The sequence below is a fragment of the Eubalaena glacialis genome, chromosome 11, assembly GCF_028564815.1.
Source record: "Eubalaena glacialis isolate mEubGla1 chromosome 11, mEubGla1.1.hap2.+ XY, whole genome shotgun sequence".
NCBI lineage: Eukaryota > Metazoa > Chordata > Mammalia > Artiodactyla > Balaenidae > Eubalaena > Eubalaena glacialis.
Genome location: NC_083726.1, coordinates 854,119 through 875,120, shown reverse-complemented (window position 1 = coordinate 875,120; position 21,002 = coordinate 854,119). Strand labels below are relative to the sequence as shown.

The 21,002-nt window shown below is 45.7% G+C and overlaps 1 protein-coding gene across 2 annotated transcripts in view; it reads left to right on the top strand.

The window, feature by feature from the left end:
* The window catches only part of ZBED4 (zinc finger BED-type containing 4), a 28,672-nt gene extending 12,723 nt beyond the window's left edge, over positions 1–15,949 (top strand). For both annotated transcript variants that reach the window (XM_061204609.1, XM_061204608.1), the window contains one exon: positions 10,858–15,949. In XM_061204609.1, the coding sequence (XP_061060592.1) occupies positions 11,198–14,725 (3,528 nt within the window). In that variant the 5' untranslated portion in view covers positions 10,858–11,197 and the 3' untranslated portion in view covers positions 14,726–15,949. The remainder of the gene's footprint in view (positions 1–10,857) is intronic.
* Positions 15,950–21,002: the final 5,053 nt, after the last annotated feature.

Here is a 21,002-nt window from a genome sequence, read left to right as displayed (position 1 = left end):
AACAAATTATCACAAACAGTGGTTGAAAACAGCATAAATTTGGAGGTCAGAAATCTGAGATGGGTCTCACTGAGCTTAAATCAAGATGTTGGCAGGCTGCCTTTCTTTCTGGAGGCTCTAGCAGTGAATGTTTTCTTGCCTTTTACACTTTCTAGAGGCCGCCTGTGTCCTTGGATGTGGGCCCCCTCCCTCTGTCTTCAAAGCCAGCAACACTGCATCTCTCTGACCTTGTGAAGTCATATTTTCCTCTGTCTCTCTTCTGCCTCTTCTTTCCACTTTTAAAGATTCTTGTGATAACATTGGGTCCACCCAGATAATCCAGGATAATCTTCTTATTATCCTGGATCAGTAATCTTAATTCCATCTGCATCCTTATTAATAATCCTACTTTGCTATATGTAACCTAACACAGTCACAGATCTGAGGATTAGGACGTGAACTTCTTTGAGGACCGATTACTCTGTCTGCCACACTCATTTTTATCTGATACTAGTTTTGTTTTGTTTTTTAAATAAATTTATTTATTTATTTATGTTTTATTTTTGGCTGTGTTGGGTCTTTGTTGCGGCAAGCAAGGGCTACTCTTCATTGTGGTGCACGTGCTTCTCATCACGGTGGCTTCTCTTGTTGCGGAGCACGGGCTCTAGGTGCACGGGATTCAGTAGTTGTGGCTCACGGGCTCAGTATTTGTGGCTTGCGGGCCCTAGAGTGCAGGCTCAGTAGTTGTGGCTCACAGGCTCGGTAGTTGTGGCTCACGGGCTCAGTAGTTGTGGCTCGTGGGGCTTAGTTGCTCCGTGATATGTGGTATCTTCCCAGACCAGGGCTTGAACCCATGTCCCCTGCACTGGCAGGCGGATACTTAACCCCTGCACCATCAGGGAAGTCCTGATACTAGTTTTTAACATTCGAGAAGGAGAGATGGCTGAGGATAACTTGTCCTAACTCACGGTGCTTCCTATTCTGCAGTCTTTATCTACTACTGAAAATGTGGCGGCTTCCATTTTTATGTTTTACATTGTGTATCTAGGAATATCTGTAGTTTTCTTGTTATGTCTTTGGCTTTGGTACCCAGGTGATACTGATCTCTTAGAATAAACTGGAAAGTATTCTATCCTCCTCTTTCAAAGAGTTTATGGAGTATTGATACCATTTCTTCTGTAAATGTTTGATAAAATTCACCAGTGAGGCCATCTGGGCCTACATTTTTCTTCATGGGAAAATTTTAAGTGACTAATTCAATGTCTTTACTTGTTATAGGTCTATTCTGATTTTCTGTTACTTCTTGAGTCACTTTAGTTAATTTGTTACTTTCTAGGAATTTTTCCATTTCATGTAAGTTGTTGAATTTGTTGGTAGACAGTTGTTCATAGTCCTCTCTCATATTTCATTTAGTTACTTTTTTTTTTTTTTTTAAGGTTTTTTGGTGTGGACCATTTTTAAAGTCTTTATTGAATTTGTTACAATATTGCTTCTGTTTTATGTTTTGGTTTTTTGGCTGTAAGCCATGTGGGATCTTATCTCCCTGACCAGGGATCAAACCCACACCCCCTGCATTGGAAGGCAAAGTCTTAACCACTGGACCGCCAGGGAAGTCCCTCATTTAGTTTCTGAGGGGGCAGTGGTAATGCTCCCAGGTTTTTGCAATCTATGTCTTCTTTTTTTCTTGGTTAATCTAGCTAGGGATTTGTCAATTTTGTCAGTGTTTTCAAAGAACCAACTTTCAGTTTCATTGAAGTTCTATATCACTTTTCTGTTTTCTATTTCATTAGCATCCACTCTAATCTTTATTATTTCCTTTTTTCTGCCTTGGTTTGGTCTGTTCTTTTTCTAGTTTGCTTTTGTTTTCTTTTTATCTGGAGGTGAATGTTTACATTATTGATTTGAGATCTTTTTTCTTTTCTAATATAGGTATTTAAAGCTTTAAATTTCTCTCTGAGCACCAGTTTAGCTGCATCTCATGTATTTTGGTTTGTTGTGTTTTTATTTTCATTCAGATGAAAATACTTTCTAATTTCCCTTGTAGTTTCTTTTTGACCTGTGGATTATTTAGAAATGTGTTATTATTTCCAAATATTTATTGATTTTTCAAATTTTCCTCTGTTACTGTCTTGTAATTTAACTTCATTCTGGTTGAAGGATATATTTGTATCATTTCAGTTCTTTTAAATTTATTCATACTTGTTTTATGGCCCAGCCTCTGGTCTGTACTGTGGAATGTGTTGTGTGCGGTTGAAAAGGGGAAGTATTGTGCTGCTGTTGGATGGAGCCCTGTGTAGATCTGCCAGTTCAAGCTGGTTAATAGCATTGTTCAAGTCGTCTTTATCCTCACTGATTTTCTGTCTTGCTGTTCTAGTTGACCTCCTTTCAAGTTTGCTGATTCTTTCTTCTGCTGGCTACCAAGCCCCTCTAGTGAATTTTTCATTACAGTTATGCATTTCAGCTCCATAATTTCTAATTTCATAATTGGTTCTTTTTCATAATTTTTCTCTCTATACTGATACTTACTTGGTGAGACATTGTCCTGCTTTCCTGTAGTTTCTTTATATGTGGTTTCCTTTAGTTCTTTCAACTTATTAGAGTAGCTGATTTAAAGTCTTTGTCTAGTAAGTCCAGCCTCTGGACACCCTCAGGAACAGTTTCTTGGTTTATTTTTCCCCCAGGTATGGGCCATACTTACCTGCTTTTTTTTTTTGCACGTCTTGTAATTTTTTTGTTTTTGTGGAAAACTGGACATCATTTGTTGTTATTGCTGAGGGGTTGTTTTGTTTTTGCCTGTTTGTTCCTTTAGTGACCTTCCTGGACTAATTCTGAAAAGTCTGTACTCCTTGTAGTGTTTGGACACTTCAGTCTCTGCCTGGTTAGCTTGGCGTCAGTGATTTCCTGAAATCCACTGAGCTGAATGATTTCCTTAAATGCTGCCAACACATGCACCCGCCATCTTTGCCAAGAGCTGTGCGTGTGCCTGTGCCTGTGTGTGTGTGTGTTGGGACAAGCATTAACCTTCTCCTTGCACAGGGCTTCAAGGTCAGCCAGAGGTGAGAGATGGGGTGGCCCCTCAGGTCTCTCCTGGGCTTGTCCTTCTACAGCTGCAGGAATCTGTCAGAGCCTTTCATAGCTCCCTGCAGACATCTCGTCCCCCCATCTTCCTTCTCAGCCTTTGGCCAGGCTCTTGTTTGCCCCACTGGAGTTGCAGGGTTAGGCAACTGTGATGTTACAGAAGTGCAACTGTTTTCAGCAGAAGCCCAGGGAGAGGGCTTCTCCCACTGCAGGCTCTGAATCAGGTCAAATAACTACCGTGCCCTGTGAGCCGGGCTTTTCCAGGGACCTGTGACAAAAGTCAAGTGGTGGCAGTGCTGCAGACAGTGGGACTTTGTGAGGGGCCGCAGGCCCGGTCTGCCCCTCTGGTGGCTGCAAGGCTGCTGCTTTTCACAGCTGCCATGGTCCTGTGGTTCCTGTGGGGAAGGAAGGACGGAGTGGAATGTTCTTACGAGCGCCCACAGTTTTTCTTAAATAAATGCTCCTCGGATTGTTGCAGGCCTTTGCTTAACCCCCAGAGTTGTGAACAATTTGATATTGACAACTGCCTAGCGCTGCCTTTGCTTTCCTGCAGCCACTGGGTTATGGAGGTCCTCACCTACCACTCTGAGCAGTGCTTGCGTCAGGAGATTTCTCCTCCCTTCTCTACCCTTCCTTTGCTGTTTCTTTTGTCCCTGAACTGCTCAATTTATAGTCTATTCCCAGCAGTTCCTCTTTGAAATGGGTCTTTGCCCTGGAGGAAGCATGGGCTGGGTGGTTTTTCTCCAGCCTCTTTGGACCTTACCCTGGACCCCTGACATACATCCGCTCTGATGAGTGCAGAAAGCTCCTCCCAGTTTCAGCAGCTTGGTCCTCGGGGCTTCCGGTGAATACCTGTTGGCTACTTTGGGATTATCAGTAATCACATGCCCAGGGCTGCTTTCTTTTTCTGCCTGTACAGATCTAATACCACATGGGCCTTGTATATATTCTTGGTTTGTCCTGGTGGCTTATATTTTGGAGTTAAGGAAATACCTTGTCAGGCTTGTCTTCTTGTTGGTCTCGTCCATGAGATTGTGGCTTTGCTCTTTTAGTTCTGCGCTGTATTACCAACTGAAACAATGAACTTAACTGTAGTTCAAGTGAATAAAATAACTACACTTAAGAGAAAAAACTGACCCAAGAAACTCTCGGACACAGTGCTTGTTTATATACCCTCAAGCCCAAAGACAAAAATGTATAAACTAATATTTCTGTTCAAAAGCTTGTTTTTCCTTGGTGGTATGGGTTAGCATTCTGAAACTACTTTCTGAATATTGTAGGATTGAGCAAATGAGCAAATCTTTTAAGGCTAGTGGGAGCCAGATTTCTCGCAATTGGAGAAAGAAGTTACAGATATGGAAACAGGGAGGCTCGGATGATCCTGGGATGTTGGATTGAAATTGGAGGCATCAGCGTGAACATGTGGTTTTTATCCACCTGTGCGTGTGCATGTAGGCGTATGTGTGTATTAATGGTTTTTACTTAATTCCATTGAAAGGGCCTAGAAACAAAGGCACCCCAGTGACAGTGGGCACACCAAGCACCTCACTCTTTACCCACACCATTATTGTTTTTGTTAACTCTTGTCGCTTTCTGTCCATCACTGAATTTCCATGTGGGATTATTTCTGCCTGAAGAACACTTTTGCATTTCCTTCAGTACAGGTCACCTAGTGACATATTCTGTGTTTGATTTGTCTGACAGTGTTTTTATTTCGTATTAATTCCTGCAGGAATATTTTTGCTGAGTATTGAATTCTGGTTTGGCTTTTATTTTTTTCAAAACTATGAAGATACCATTCCTTTGTCTCCTGGTTTACATTGCTTCTCTTGAAAAGTCAGTAGTCTGTCTAGTTATCTTTTTTTAAAATAATTCCTATGGAAGTGTTGTAATATATACTAGTGTAATGACCTGTGCACTCATCACCTGGCTTTAACAATTACCAACTCAAGGCTGCTCTTGTTTTATCTGTATCCCTCACCCCACCTAGTTATGTTAAAGCAGATACCAGAAATCATATTTCATCTGGATATTTTTCAGTAAGTATCTTAAAAAGATGGGATTCTTTGAAACGTTTTATCTACAATATCTTTATGCCTTAATAAACTAAGAATTACTTAATATCGAATGTTAATTCAGTATCCAAGTTTCCCACATAGTCTAAAAAATGTTATACAGTTTGCTAATTCCGATCAGGATTCAAGTATAATTTGTTTGTTAAAGAAACTGGGTTGTTTGTCCTATAGAATTTCCCATAGTCTGGATTTTGCTGATTTCATCCCACTGGTGGTATTTAAATATGTTCCTCCATCCCTTGTAATTTTTTTTTTTTTAATTTATTTATTTATTTATTTTTGGCTGTGTTGGGTCTTCGTTTCTGTGCGAGGGCTTTCTCCAGTTGCGGCGAGCGGGGGCCACTCTTCATCGCGATGCGCGGGCCTCTCACTATCGCGGCCTCTCGTTGCGGAGCACAGGCTCCAGACGCGCAGGCTCAGTAATCATGGCTCACGGGCCCAGCCGCTCCGCGGCATGTGGGATCTTCCCAGACCAGGGCTCGAACCCGTGTCCCCTGCATTGGCAGGCAGATTCTCAACCACTGCGCCACCAGGGAAGCCCCATCCCTTGTAATTTTTATCTGTCTGCTTTATCTCTTGTTTTTAACACTTTTTTTTTCTTTTTCTTTAAATCTTGCTTGGGGTTTGTAGGGATTCTCGAGTCTGTGGTCTGAAGTCTTTGATCCGAACTGCTTTTTTTTTTCTTGTTTTTTTTCTGTTGTGGTTTATCACAGCATATTGCATATAGTTCCCTGTGCTATACAGTAGGACCTTGTTGTTTATCCATCCTATAGACACTAGTTTGCACCTGCTAATCCCAAACTCCCAATCCTTCCCTCCCCCACCCGCCCTCCTCCTTGGCAACCACAAGTCTGAGTCTGTTTTGTAGATAAGTTCACTTGTGTCATATTTTAGATTCCACATATAAGTGATGTCATGTGGTATCTGTCTGTCTCACTCACTTAGTGTGATCGTCTCCGGGTCCATCCATGTCGCTGCCCTCACAGCCACATCTCTTCTTCTTCCTGCACTCTTGTCTCCTGTCCACCGCTCTGGCCCCCCAGGGCTTCCAGTGCTCACTTCTGGATGCGAGCAGCGGCCTGTTTCCACCCGTGTGCCCTGGACGCATTTCTCACCCTCTCTAAGCCTCAGTGTCCTCGTGTGTAAAAGGAGAAATACCAAACTGAATCTTCCTCAAAAGATTTTCATGTGGTTTAAATGAGACAACACAGGTTGAACCCACGGTAAACAGTCACTGTTGGCTCTCCCATTCTCGTCACCCCACGCTTTTGCCCCAGGAGCATCTCCAGAGAGAGTCAAAGTCACCCGGGAATGTAATGTTTGCCGTGAAGGGAGAAGAGCTGGTTTCTCCCAGACCCAGAGAGAGGAATGGGGACAAGACTGTCCAGGACTGAGAAGACATCGAGGCACCGAGGTCGTAAGGGAAGGAGCAGCAAGGCAGAGTGACCTTGAGCCTGTGACCTTCCTAAACGTACTGAGATCCAGTACTTCTTCATAGAGGCCTTAGAACCTTTATTACATAGATGACTGTGTCTTCTGTGACTAAAGCAGTGTGACCTTTCCTTCCTGACCTGCCTCTTGCCTGGACCCCCAGTGCGACACTGGGTACAAGTGTGAGGCGGGGGTGGGGGGTCCTTGCCTTGTTCCTGAGCTTTCCCTGCCCAGTGTGATGGTAACTGTAGAGTGTTTCTAAAAGTCCTTGTAAGACTGAGGAAGTTTTCCTCTCTTCCTGCCTTGCTGAGAGTTTCTGTCGTGAATAGGAATAGAAATGATGTTAAATGTTTTTCTGCATCTAATGACATGACTCTATGGTTTTCCTCCTTTTTTTCCATTAATGTGGTGAATTCTGTTGGTTGATCTTTTAATGCTAAACCAGCCATGCTTGTGATGAACCCCTCTTACTCACGGTGTATTATCTTTAATGTCGTGCTGAATTTGATTTGTTAAATTTTTAAGAACTTGCTACATTTTCTTAAGGTTTTTCTATGATCATAGGGATATGAATCTGATTCTTTTCTTATAATGTCTTTGCTGGTTTTGGAGTCAGGGTAATACTACCTCATAAAAAAAAGAGTTGGGAAGTGTTTCTTCTATTTTCTGGAAGAGTTTGTGTTTCACCAGTTTTTTTTTCTTTAATGTTTGTTGAAATTCACGAGTAAGCCATCTTAGCTTGGAAGTTTCTTTAAGGGAAGGTTTTTAACTACAGGTTCAGCTCTTAAAATAGATAGAGGGCTGTTCAGGTTATCTCTTTCGTGAGTTTTTGTAATGTGTGTCTTTTCAGGATTTACCCGTTTCATCTAAGCTGCTGAATTTACCATCATAAAGTCACTCATCTATTGCCTTACTATCTTTTTGTATCTGTAAGATCTTTGGTGAAAATCCCCTCTTTCATTCCTGCTATTGGTAATTTTATGTCTTTACCATTTTTTTCTTTAATCAGTCTGTAGAAGTTTGCCAATTTTGTTGATGTGTCCAAAGAACCCGTGTTAGGTTTCATTGATTTTTTGTTTTCTCCCCTGCCTCTTCTCCCACGCCCCCAATTTCAGTGATTTCAAATCTTTTATTGTTTCCTTCCCTTTGTTTGCTTTGGGATTAAATTTGCTTTACTTTTCCTTGTGATTTTTTTTTCTTTAACCCTCAGCTTAACATAGAAGTGTTATTTATTTGAAGATATTTAGGATTTTTCCAGATATCATTCTGATGTTGATTTCTCATTCAGTTCCCTTATTGTCAGAGACCATTCTTTGTTTGATTTCAGTTCTTTTAAATTTATTGAGATTTGCTTTACTGTCCGGAGAACAGTCTATCTTGATGAATGTTTTGTGTCCACCTTTAAGTGATATTCCGTTGTTGTTTGGACTGTTCCATAAATGTCATTTAGGTCAAGTTGATGATAGTGGTTTAAAGTCTTCTGTTATCTTTCCTGCTGTTCTGTCTACTTGTTCAGTTAACTACTGAATGGGGGTGTGAAATCCCATCTGTAATTTCGGTTGGTCAAGTCTCCCTTGGGGTCTGTCAGGTTTGCTTCATGCATTTGGAAAATCTGTTGGTAGATGTGTGCATGTCGGATGAACTGACCCCTTTGTCCTTTTATGTGATCTCCCTGTCATGCTGCTGTGTCATTCTTACATCCTCATCGCGTGCTAACTTAGGCACGCCCGCTTGCTCCTGGCTGGGTTAGCGTGCTGCACCTTTTCTGTCCTTTTGCTTTGAACCTATTTGTGTCTTGATGTTTAACGTGTTTTTTGTAGGCAGCATATAGTTAGTCTTACTTTCTTACCCAACCTGACAATCCCTGCCTTTCTTAAAATACAACTTTATTGGTGGTGTAGGCTGTGTCCTGTGTCTTCTTTCCTCTGATGCTCTGCTCCCAGAATGCTTCACGTCTGGCCACCAATATGTGCTCTTGTGTCCCACACTGGCCGTTCTCCAGCACCAGCTGGCTGTCCCTCAGTTCACTTCTGACATCACCGCCTGAAGTCATCCTCAGATCCCCCGGGTCAGGGCCCAGTCCCACAAGACCGCTCCCATTCAGACACCAACCCCAGTTGTCCCCTGTATTTCTGACCAATCGGCTTATGTCTGGGTTCCCACAATAAAGTGCTAGGGCGGCTTACAGAACTCAGGGAACCCTTACTGACATTTATTGGTTTATTGTAGGAAAAGGATACGATAAGGGACACAGACGAACAGCCACATGAAGATGCACAGGGCGAGGTCTGGGAGGGTCCTGAGTGCAGGGGCTTCTGTCCTCCTGGAGTTGGGGTGCGTCACCCACCCGACACGTGGTTTTGTTCACTAGCCCAGCAGTTCCCCTAACCCCCGGACCATTGGGATTCTACAGCGGTTTCATCACGTGGGCGTGATCAGTATTAACTCAATCTCCAGCCCATCCTGGGGGGTGGGGGTGTGGCTGAGAGTTCCAAGTTTCTGGCCGCGGCTCTTTCTGGTCACGGGCCTCCATCCAGGAGTCACCTCGTTAGAACAAGAGATGTTCCTGTCAGTCAGGAACTCCCAAGGGTTTTAGGAGCTCTGTGTCAGGAACTGGGGGCACAGACCAATGTACGTATATATTTCATACTTTTTCACATTAGGTGTAATTGACGTACGATAAACTGCACTTATTTAAAGGGTACGATTTCCTCAATATACACACACACTTACATCATGTTTATATACATAAACAGTTTGCTGCCAACATTTGTGGACAAATCGTATGGGCATAGGCACTCACATGCAACTAATTTTCAGCAAAGTTACAAAGGCATCCTTTTGTTGAGAAGGATGGTCTTTTCAACAAATGATGTTTGAACAATTAGATATTCATATGCAAAACAATGAATTTGAATCTTTCAAAGATCTAAGTATAAAATATAAAACTTCTGGAAAACAACAGGAGAAAATCTTTCTTAGATACAACCCCAAAAGTACAATCCATGAAAGAACAGATTGGTAAATTGGACTTCACTAAAATTAAGGGCATTTCTTTTCCAAAAATAATGTTAAGAGAATGAAAAGACAAGCTACAGACTGGAATCATATACCTGATAAAGGGCTTGTCTCCAGGCATGTAAAGAACTCTAAGAAAATACACAATCTGTGAAAACGTGGGCAAAACACGTGAACAGATGCTTCACCAACGGAGAGAAGCAAATGGCAAATACGCACATAAAATGTTCAACATCATCAGTCATTTAGGAAATTGCCAATTAAGGCCGTAATAAGATACCTTTACATACCTATTAATTAGAAGGGCTGAAATTACAATGATGGACCTTACCAAGTCTTGGTATTTTCTCTTTACCATCTTTTTCTCACTTTTTTGGATATATAGTAATGTGTATATGTTACTCCCAAATTCCTGATTTATTCCTCCCCCCTACCTTTCCCCTTTGGTAACCATAAGTTTGTTTTCTATGTCTGAGAGTCTATTTCTGTTTTGTAAATAAGTTCATTTGTATCATTTTTTTAGATTCCACGTATAAGTGATATCAAATGATATTTGTCTTTCTCTTTCTGACTTACTTCACTTAGTATAATCTCTAGATCCATCCATGTTGCTACAATGGCATTATTTTATTCTTTTTTATGGCTGAGTAATATTCCATTGTGTATATGTACCACATCTTCTTTATCCATTTGTCTGTCAATGGACATTTAGATTGTTTCCATGTCTTGGCTACTGTAAATAGTGCAGTTATGAACATTGGGATGCATGTATCTTCACCTATGGTTTTCTTTGGATATATGCCCAGGAGTGGGATTGCTGGATCATATGGTAACTCTATTTTTAGCTTTTTAAGGAACTTCCATACTGTTCTCCATAGTGGCTGCACCAATTTACATTCCCACCCACAGTGTAGGAGGGTTCCCTTTTCTCCACACCCTCTCCAGCATTTGTAGACTTTCTGATGATAACCATTCTGACAGGTGGGAGGTGGTACCTCATTGTAGTTTTTATTTGCATTGCTCTAACAATTGGTGACGTTGAGCATCTTTTCATGTGCCTTTTGGCCATCTGTTTGTCTTTTTTGGGGATATGTCTATTTAGAGGGTATTTTCATTGTGTAACTGGTTTGTAAAAAAGTCAAGGAACAAACTTTTCTGTTTTAATTTCCCATTATGGAATTCCTTTCTATGCATACATTGAGGCTCATATATCCATGACAGTGTAGATTTGAAATGTGACTGAGTCCAGTGTCTGACTTGATTTCATCTTCTGTAGATAATGCAGAAGGATCACTGTGCCATCAAGATGACGGCGATCCTGTGTCTGAGACAAGCAGGTCCCCGCTGCGTGAATGCGTGTCTACACCGTGAAGTGTTTAAGAGTAGAACTCCTGGAAAGCAGCGGTCCGCACCCTAATGACATGCTCACGAGTTCCCTAGTCTACTCCTCAGTAAGATTTATGATTAGCCATATTCATAAGCATCCCGAAAGATAGGATTCTTTTGAAAGAACTGAAGATAATGTACACTTGGGGGCACAGATGAGCATTTGGATGAGTTTTCTACCAACCTAGGAGGTCAGCATCATGGAGCAGCCAGAATAGTTATGGTCAGTCATGGAGAATCACCAGGAGACTCGTCCCGAAGGGGATGGTGATTTTGTTTCTGATAAAATAAATTTTAAAATAGAAGAGGAAGATGATGATCAAATCCCTAATCACAGTTTGGAAAGAATGGACTTTAGAAATGAGCAGGAGGACGGGAAACGGGCTGACAGTGGTGACGAACGGGCGGAGGGCAGAGAGGCGAGCGGCGGCTGCCGGCCCCCCGGGAGGCGCGTCTCTCCTGACCCCGAGGACGACTACGGGGCCCTGTTGTCACAGTACAGCAGCACCCTGTACAGCGTGGCCATGGAGGCCGTGACGCAGAGCCTGCTCTCCGGCCGCGGCATCAGCTCCAGGAAGAAGTCCCCGGCTTGGAAGCATTTTTTCATCTCACCCCGGGATAGCACGAAGGCCATCTGTACGTACTGTATGAAGGAGTTCAGCAGGGGCAAGAACGAGAAGGACCTGAGCACCAGCTGTCTGATGCGGCACGTGAGGCGGGCGCACCCCACCGTTCTCGTGGAGGAAAACGGCAGCGCGCCGGCCCCGGCCCCCCTCCCTGCCCCTCTGCCGCGGCTCCCGCCACCGCCCACTGACACCGGAGACCCGGGCACCGTCCTGTCACCTGGCAAACTCGTCCCCAGAACGGCCTCTAAGAGCCCGTCTCCCCATCAGGTAACGGAGGAACCTGGCTCTGTGGTTTCTTCCGAAGAGGCCCCCTCCGACGTGTCAGTCTCTGAGAGGTACAGCAGGGATGAAGCCCTGGTGGGGCCGCCTGCCCAGCCCCTCAGCCTCCACTGCGACGAGCCTGCAGAGAACGGGGCTGAGAAAAACCTCCCCCTGCCCAGGAGCGCATCCGGGTCCAGGAGGAGATCCGCCGTCTGGAAGCACTTCTACCTGTCGCCCCTGGACAACTCCAAGGCCGTGTGCATCCACTGCATGAACGAGTTCAGCCGGGGGAAGAACGGGAAGGACCTGGGCACCAGCTGCCTCATCAGGCACATGTGGCGGGCACACCGCTCCATCGTGCTGCGGGAAAACGGCGGGGGCGCTGGCGTGCCGCCCCCCTACTCCGCGCCCCCAACCCTGCTGCCCACCCCGCCGCTGCCCGACGGAGAGCCCAGCCCCGCGTCCTCGTCTCCGGGGAAGCCGGTCCAGGACTCCGCCTCCGCGCCCTCCTCCCCCGACCGGCTGGCGGAGGACCCGCCGGCGCACTGGAGCCCCGGAGACGCGCCGGTGGAAGACGCGTGGGCGCTGTCCTCCTCCTCTGACGTGGGCGAGGCCTCGTGGGCATCGTCTCCCGAGAAGCAGCCGGGCGACGCACCCAGCCCTCGCCCACTCGAGTCCGGCGCCGTGTTCCAGCAGAACAAGAAGGTCATGAGGAGGCTGAAGTCGGAAGTCTGGCACCACTTCTCGCTGGCCCCCACGGACAGCCTCAAGGCTGTGTGCAGGCACTGTGGCTGCGTCATCAGCCGGGGGAAGAAGGGTGACGTGGGCACGAGCTGTTTGATGCGGCATCTCTACAGGCGCCACCCGGAGGTCGTTGGGAACCAGAAGGGCTTTCTGGGGGCCAGCTTGGCGAATTCGCCGTACGCCACCTTGGCTTCTGCAGAAACTTCCTCCTCCAGATTAACTGACCTGCCGACCATGGTCACAAAAAACAATCAAGTTACGTTTCCCGTCAACAGCAAAAAGACCTCCAAGTTGTGGAATCATTTTTCTATCTGCTCCGCGGATCCCACGAAGGTCGCGTGCTTGCACTGTGGCCGGACGATCAGCAGGGGCAAGAAGCCGACAAACCTGGGCACCAGCTGTCTCCTGAGGCACCTGCAGCGGTTCCACGGCGGCGCGCTGAAGCCCGACGCCCCCAGGACGGCGCCGCCCTCCCCTCCTGGTGCCCGCGGGCCCCCGAGCTCAGAGTCGGCAGGCGCCTCCTCCTGCGATGACGTCAACGAGAAGTTTTATGATTCGCATCCAGTTGCCAAAAAAATAACAAGTCTCATTGCTGAAATGATCGCACTTGACCTCCAGCCGTACTCGTTTGTGGACAACGTTGGCTTCAACAGGCTGCTCGGATACTTGAAACCTCAGTACTCTCTGCCCCCTCCGTCCTACTTCTCCAGGACGGCCATCCCAGGTATGTACGACAATGTGAAACACATCATCATGTCACATCTCCAGGAAGCCGAGAGCGGTGTGGTCCACTTCACGTCTGGAATATGGATGAGCAGCCAGACCCGGGAGTACCTGACCCTCACCGCCCACTGGGTCACCTTTGAGTCGTCGGCCCGACCGCACTGCGAGGACCACCACTGCTCGGCGCTGCTGGACGTGTCGCAGGTAGACTGCGACTACAGCGGCAGCAGCGTCCAGAAGCAGCTGGAGTGCTGGTGGGAGGCCTGGGTGACGTCGACCGGCCTGCAGGTGGGCATCACGGTCACCGACAACCCCGGCGTAGGGAAGGCGCTGAACGAGGGGGCACGCTCGAGCGTGCAGTGCTTCAGTCACACGGTCAACCTCATCGTCAGCGAGGCCATCAAGAGCCAGAGGATGGTCCAGAACCTGCTCAGCACCGCGCGGAAAATATGCGAACGGGTCCACCGGTCGCCCCGGGCGAAAGCAAAGCTGGCGGAGCTGCAGAAGGAGTACGAGCTGCCGCCCCACCACCTCCTCCAGGACGTCCCGTCCAAGTGGAACACGTCGTTTCACATGCTGGAGCGGCTCATCGAGCAGAAGAGGGCGGTGAACGAGCTGTCTGTTGAGTGTAACTTCCGGGAGCTCATCAGCTGCGACCAGTGGGAGGTGATGCAGTCCGTGTGCCACGCCCTGAAGCCCTTCGACGCCGCCCGGCGGGAGATGAGTGCCCACGTGTCCACGCTCAGCCAGGTCATCCCCATGATCCACATCCTCAACAGGAGGGTGGAGATGCTGTTCGAGGAGACCATGGGCATCGACACCATGCTCAAGTCCCTCAGGGAGGCCATGGTGAGCCGCCTGTCCGCCACCCTCCACGACCCCAGGTACGTGCTGGCCACCCTGCTGGACCCGCGCTACAAAGCCTCCCTCTTCTCCGAGGAGGAGGCCGCGCAGTACAAGCAGGATTTGATCAGGGAACTAGAAACGCTGAATTCTACCTCAGAGCCTACGCCCGTCCCCAACGGATGCGCCCCGGGCTCCCCACCGAGAGACTGTGCCGGGGAGGAGAGCCTGTGGTCGCTCATGGCCAAGATGAAGAAGACCGAGCCCAGAGGGAGGACGAAGGTCCCAGAGGACATGGTGCTCGCCTACCTGGAGGAGGAGGTGCTGGAGCATGGCTGCGACCCGCTCGCCTACTGGAACCTGAAGAGGGCGGCCTGGCCGGGCCTCTCCGCCTTGGCCGTGCGGTTTCTGGGCTGCCCCCCGAGCATCGTGCCCTCCGAGAGGCTGTTCAGCACACCCACTGAGAACGGCAGCTTTGGCCAGTCCAGGCTCATGATGGAACATTTCGAGAAACTTATTTTTCTGAAAGTGAATCTTCCCTTAATATGCTTCCAGTATTGAAGCTCACGGTGGAGCCGCCAGACGAGAAACAGCATCTGTCCCGGGCTGGCGGCTCACTGCGGTCGGGGCCCTGCGGGGCAGCAGGCCGGGCGCTCAGGTCCACATCCACGGGAGGTTCCCGGCCCGGCCCTCGCCGTCGTGTCCACATGTGCCTTACCCAGTTCTTCAGGCCAGGTACCACGGTGTGTTTTTTAAGAAGTCCAGTAGAAACAGCCTGTCTTGTCAATTACGAAATACAGTGATTAGGTTTTCATTCGTAACTGTAAAATTTTTTAAAAGTTGGGGGTTAGGAGTTTGTTTTACTAGAATGACAGAGGAGATATAAGCAGTTTTATTCTGTAGGCTTTTTATTCGATTATGTAAAAACCACAAATCAGGTACTGTATTTTAGTTTAAAATTGCTTTAATTGCAACAAAACAGCTTTTGTGGCTGTCAGATAAAATCTGTATATAGGAGGTGGAGTTCAAGCCATCCTGACTGAGCAGTTCCTGGCTGCGGGCTCTAAAGTACGTTCAGGGGACGGCGAGTATTCTGGGAGGTGACTGTTTACACAACAGAGACGTGGCGTTCGAAGACAAGCCTGCACTCACATGTACCACGGAATGTCGGCCGTGTAGGGTTCAGGGGAGAGAGCATTACCGTTTCAGGGGTTTGCCCTCGGTGCCACGTGGGCTGTTAGCTCGGACACATCCCCGCCGTTCACGGTGAGCGCCGGTGGTGCCTGCTGTGTAGCTGGTGCACAGCGTGACACGTTTACAGCATCCTGTTGGTGGAATCTCCAAGCCTCTGACTCAGTGGCTCTACACCATGAAGCTATCTTGAAATTTGTGCACTGACCCCCCAATTTGATCAAATTATGTATACAGTCCTTTTTAGAAGAGGTGGCTTATTAACAGGGAAGAAGATTGCTATAATACAGTTGTAAGAATAGCCTTAGGTGTTTAGATTTTCTTTTTGATAATAGGGAAGATGCAGCCATCAGTGGGGTATTTTAGAATCCCAAGGACATCAAAATGGAGTATCAGTCATCAGGTTTTTTTTAACAATAATACGTCTTCAAAGTTTTTGCCTCAGTGTCTAGAAAAGGGTTCATTTTCTTATTTCAAACCAGGTAAATATTCTGGGTGAAACAAGTCACTGATTTGCCTGTGACCTTTTAGAAAAGTTGTCGTTTTGTTAAAATACTGTACCTATTATTAATCTGAATTCGCATTGACTATGTTTTAGTGTATTTATAAATGGTGAACTCAGTTTCTGAAATTAAACTTTTTATTTGCAATTTTCTACTGCTGGAGGACACTGGCTTTTTATTCTTAGGATAATAAAACAGTCCTACTCTTGGGGGCCAACATACACAGAAACCACATTCATGCAGCCTTTGGATTTTCACCTTAGCCCCAGGTGGGACCCAGGGGAAGTGGAGGAGTAATTCTTACAACAGCATTGCTGATGGTGGCAGTAATGTATGAGAACTTTCCAGGTCTTGTGTTCAGAGCGAGTGCTGTGCAGCCTGTGGTGCTGGAGGGGAAGAGCAGCCACTGTGGAAAATAGTATGGAGGCGCCTCAGAAAATCATATGCTACCATATGACCCAGCAGTCCCACTCCTGGATATTTTTCTGAAGAAGGGAAAAACACTAATTTGAAAAGATATATGTACCCCCATGTTCATAGCAACATTATTTATGATAGCAAGATATGGAAGCAACCAAAGTGTCCATCAACAGATGAATGGATAGAGAAGATACGGTGTATATATATATACAATGGAATATTACTTAGCCATAAAAAAAATCTTGCCGTTTGCAACAAAATGGATAGATCTGGAGAGTGTTATGCTAAGTGAAATAAGTTGGACAGAGAAAGACAAATAGCACATGATTTCACGCAAATGTGGAATCTAAAAACAAAATGAAACAGGGACACACTCATAGATACAGAGAATAAACTTGTAGTTTCCAGAAGGGAGAGGATGAGGGATGAGTGAAACAGGTGAGGGAGAGGAAGAGGCACAAACTTCCATTGACAAAACGAGTCACCAGGTTGTAACGTACAGCATAGGGCATATAATCAGTAATATTGTAAAAGCTTTGTGTAGTGACAGATGGTAACTAGACGTATTGTGATCATTTTTATAATGTATAAAAATATCAAATTACTATGTGGTATACCTACATCGTATGTCAGTTATAGTTCAATTAAGAAAATCCATTAGTGTCAGAATGAGAAGGGGTCCGGGAAGATGGCGGAGGAGGAGCACCGCAAGTCCCCGTCCCCTGCCGGAATCGGTCTGCCGTAACTGTCGGGAACTCTGGAGAATACAGACGGCTTGTAACCCCCAGGGGAGACTTGCAGGGTGGCAGCGCCCCACCCCCCAGCCCCAGCCACCTGGCAGGCAGCTGTGCATGGGTCCTGGAGCAGCTTGCACACAGCTTGCAGGAGCCAGGGCAGGGAAAGAAAGGACCCTGTCCTCCAGATATTGGGGATCTGTGCTCTGATAGCTCATCACTGCTTCTGATCTCACAGGTGCAGAGAAAGAGGCAGGCGCCCCCGCCCCCCACACCCCCGCATTGTTGCAAGACCCTCTGCCTCTAGTGTCTTCCAGGGGATTTAAAGGGCCAGAGCCCTTTATTAAAAAAATTATTTTTTATTTGTTTACTTTTGGCTGCATTGGGTCTTCATTGTTGCGCACAGGCTTTCTCTAGTTGCAGCGAGTGGGGGCTACCCTTCGTTGCGGTGTGTGGGCTTCTTATCGCGGTGGCTTCTCTTTTTGTGGAGCACGGGCTCTAGGCACACAGGATTCAGTAGTTATGGCACATGGGCTCAGTAGTTGTGGCTCACGGGCTCTAGAGCACAGGCTCAGTAGTTGCGGTGCACAGGTTTAGTTGTTCTGCAGCATGTGGGATCTTCCCGGACCAGGGATCGAACCCGTGTCCCCTGCATTGGCAGGTGGATTCCCAACCACTGCACCACCAGGGAAGTCCCCAGAGCCCTTTTTTAATCCCCTGTATTTTTTGCTTTTCCCCTTTCAGGAGCCAGGCATTAAAGACTAAGGACATATAAAAATAACTGCATATATGGGGAGAATTAGAATGTGACTACTTGTACCCAGGGAACAGCTCAGAAAACACTTAAGAAGACATTAACTTTACACCTCAGGCTGACCCTTGGCACAAAGACGATCAAAAACAAAACCTAGGGAAAGCACAAAGCCTGGGGAAGAGGAAGAATCTGATTTCCCGAGTCACCAAATTGTTAGATGAAAATGTCCAGTGCACAACAAAAAAATCACAAGGCATACAAAGAAACAGGAAAGTATGGTCAAAATACTTTTTACCCAAAGGAAAAAAAATAATTCAACAGTCTCTCCCTCAAAAAAGACCTGATGGTGGATATACTGGACAGAGACTTTAAAACAGCAGTCTTAAAGATGCTCAAAGAACTAAATAGGACATGGAGAAAGTCAGGAGAAAATCAAGAAAATAATGTATGAAAAAAGTGGAAATATCAATAAAGGCATAGAAAACCTAAAAAACCAAAATGAAATTTGGAGCTGAAAAGTACAACTGAGATGGAAATTTCGCTAGGAAGATTCAAAGGCAGATTTAAGCAGAATGAATAAAGAATCAGCAACTATGAATATAGTGCAATGGAAATCATCAAGTTTGAGAAACAGAAAAAAGATTGAAGAAAAGTGAACAGAGCTAAGGGATATGTGGGCACCACTAAGCAAGCCAACATACATACTGTGGGAGTCCCAGAAGAAGAAGTTATGGGTGGGGGCAGAATATGTGAAGATATAATGGCCGATAAACACCCAAGAAGCTCATGAACCTCAAGTAAGATGAACTCAAAAGAGACCCACACTGAGACACGTTATATAATCAAACTGTCGAAAGGCAGAGAATCTTGAAAGCATCAAGAGAAGTGACTCACCACACACAAGGATCATCAATAACATATTAGCAGATTTCTCACCAGAAACCTTGGAGCCCAGAAGACAATGGGCTGATATATTCAAAGTGCTAAATGAAAAAAAATTGTCGATCAGGAATTTTATATCTGGCTAAACTATCCTTCAAAAATGAGGGAGAGGGATTTCCCTGGCAGTCCAGTCGTTAAGACTCCACACTTCCACTGCAGGGGGCATGGGTTTGATCCCTGGTCTGGGAACTAAGATCCTGTATTCCACGTGATGCAGCCAAAAAAAAACGAGGGAGAAATTAAGACAATCCCAGATACACAAAAGCTGAGGGAGTTAGTGACCACTAGACCTGCCCTGCAAGAAATGCTCAAGGGAGCCCTGCAGGTGAGATGAAGGGACATCAGACAGTGACTCAAAGCCATGTGGAGAAATAAAGTGTTCAGAGAGGTAAATATATACGCAGCTACAAAACCTAGTATTATTGTGAAGATGCGTTGTAACTCCACTTTTGGTTTTTTTCCCCCCATGTTTAAGAGACTAATACATTAAAAAAGAAAAAAAATATATATATATATATACATTCACACACATATATATATACTTCCAGTTTTGAGTTCTGCATGTAAGGAGCTTGGAAATTGCAACTCCAGCCTAACAAGTAAAAAGCAGAACAATCTGAAAAATCAAAAACTCTTCTTGGCAGACACAAGTCAAACTGTTGCCCCCAAGACTGGGGAGACAAGCAAATACAGTGAATCATGGTTTACCAGAGTAGAGAGTCTGGAGTGCAACCTGGCCTGGGAAACCAGTTCTGGGGCAGAAAAACTTAAACTGCAGTTGATGGATTTCTGGAGACTCAAAGTCATCAGCAACTGTGAGAGTTAAAAACTCCGGGGGACCCAGTCATAAGGGAGCCCACACAATACTGTGCGATTTACCCCTGGAGCATGAGCAGGTTCCCAAGTAAATGTCAGAGCCACGTCCCCTCAAGCTTTCTGCAGGGGGAGGGAAGGAGCCATTTCCTAATGTGACAGAGCACCCTGCTCTCCTTAACAAGGCTGCTCTCGAGGCAAACTCGTTAACCAGAGCCTGACCTGCTGGGGTGTTATCAGAGCCTAACTGACCAGGGGAAGCGAAATGCCCAGCTCCAGCCTCCTCTGGGCAGCCTGCCCCAGCCAAGGGGAGATAAAGGACTGAGAAACACTTGTGAAGTTCACAGTCCAGAGGCACAGGCTCAGTAAAAGAACTGAGGCCTGATCACAGGACCATAGAAGGCTTCCCCTCTCCCACACCTCACCTCCACATTATTAAGGCCTACTTATAGCAGTTCCTTTCACCCAGTACGTCATGTCTGGCTATCAGGAAAAAATTACAAGGCAAATTAACACAGTTAAAAGGCAAAACACAATTTGAAGAGACAGAGCAAGGTTCAGAACCAGATATGGCAGAGATGTTGGAATTATCAGACTGGGAATTTAAAACCGTTATGTTTAATATGCTGAGGGCTCTCATGGATGAAGTAGACAACACACAAGCAAAGATAGACAATGTGAGCAGAGAGTTGGAACTCCCAGGAAAGAGCTGAAAAGAAAAGCTTGAGATAAAAAAAACACTGTAACAGAAATGAAGCCTTTGATGGGCTTATTAGTAGACTGCACATGGCTGAGGAAAGAACCTCTGAGCTAGAGGATGTCTAAATAGAATCCTCGAAAAGCAAAAAGCAGGGAGAACAAAGACTGGAAAAAACAATGTCCAAGATCTATGGGACAATTACATAAGGTGTAACTCGTATAATAGGAATATCGGAAGGAATGAAAGAGGAAGAAACAGAAGATTTAAAATAATGACTGACAATTTCCCCACCTGAAATGTCAGACGCCAAAACAGGAAGCTCAGAGAACATCAAGCAGGATAAATGCCAATAAATAAATAAAACAAAAAATCTATACCTTTACATATCATTTCTAAACTAAAGAAGATCAAAGACAAATCAAAAACCTCAAAGAAACCGGCAGGGTTGAGGGGGGGGATAATACCTTACCTACAAAATAACAAAGATAAGAATTACAACTGACTTCTCAGAAATCGTGCAAGCAGGAAGAAGGTGGACTGAAATATTTAAAGTGTTGAGAGAAAAACCCCACCAACTTAGAATTCTATACCCTTTGAAATTATTCTTAAAAATGAAAGAGAAATAAAGACCTTCTCAGAAAAACAAAAGTCGAGGGAATTTGTGGCCAGTAGACTGCCTGGCAGGAAATGTTAAAGGAAGTTCTTTAGAGAGAAGGAAAATGATACAGGTCAGAAACTTGGATCTACATAAAATAAGGAAGAGCTCAAAGAAGGAATACAT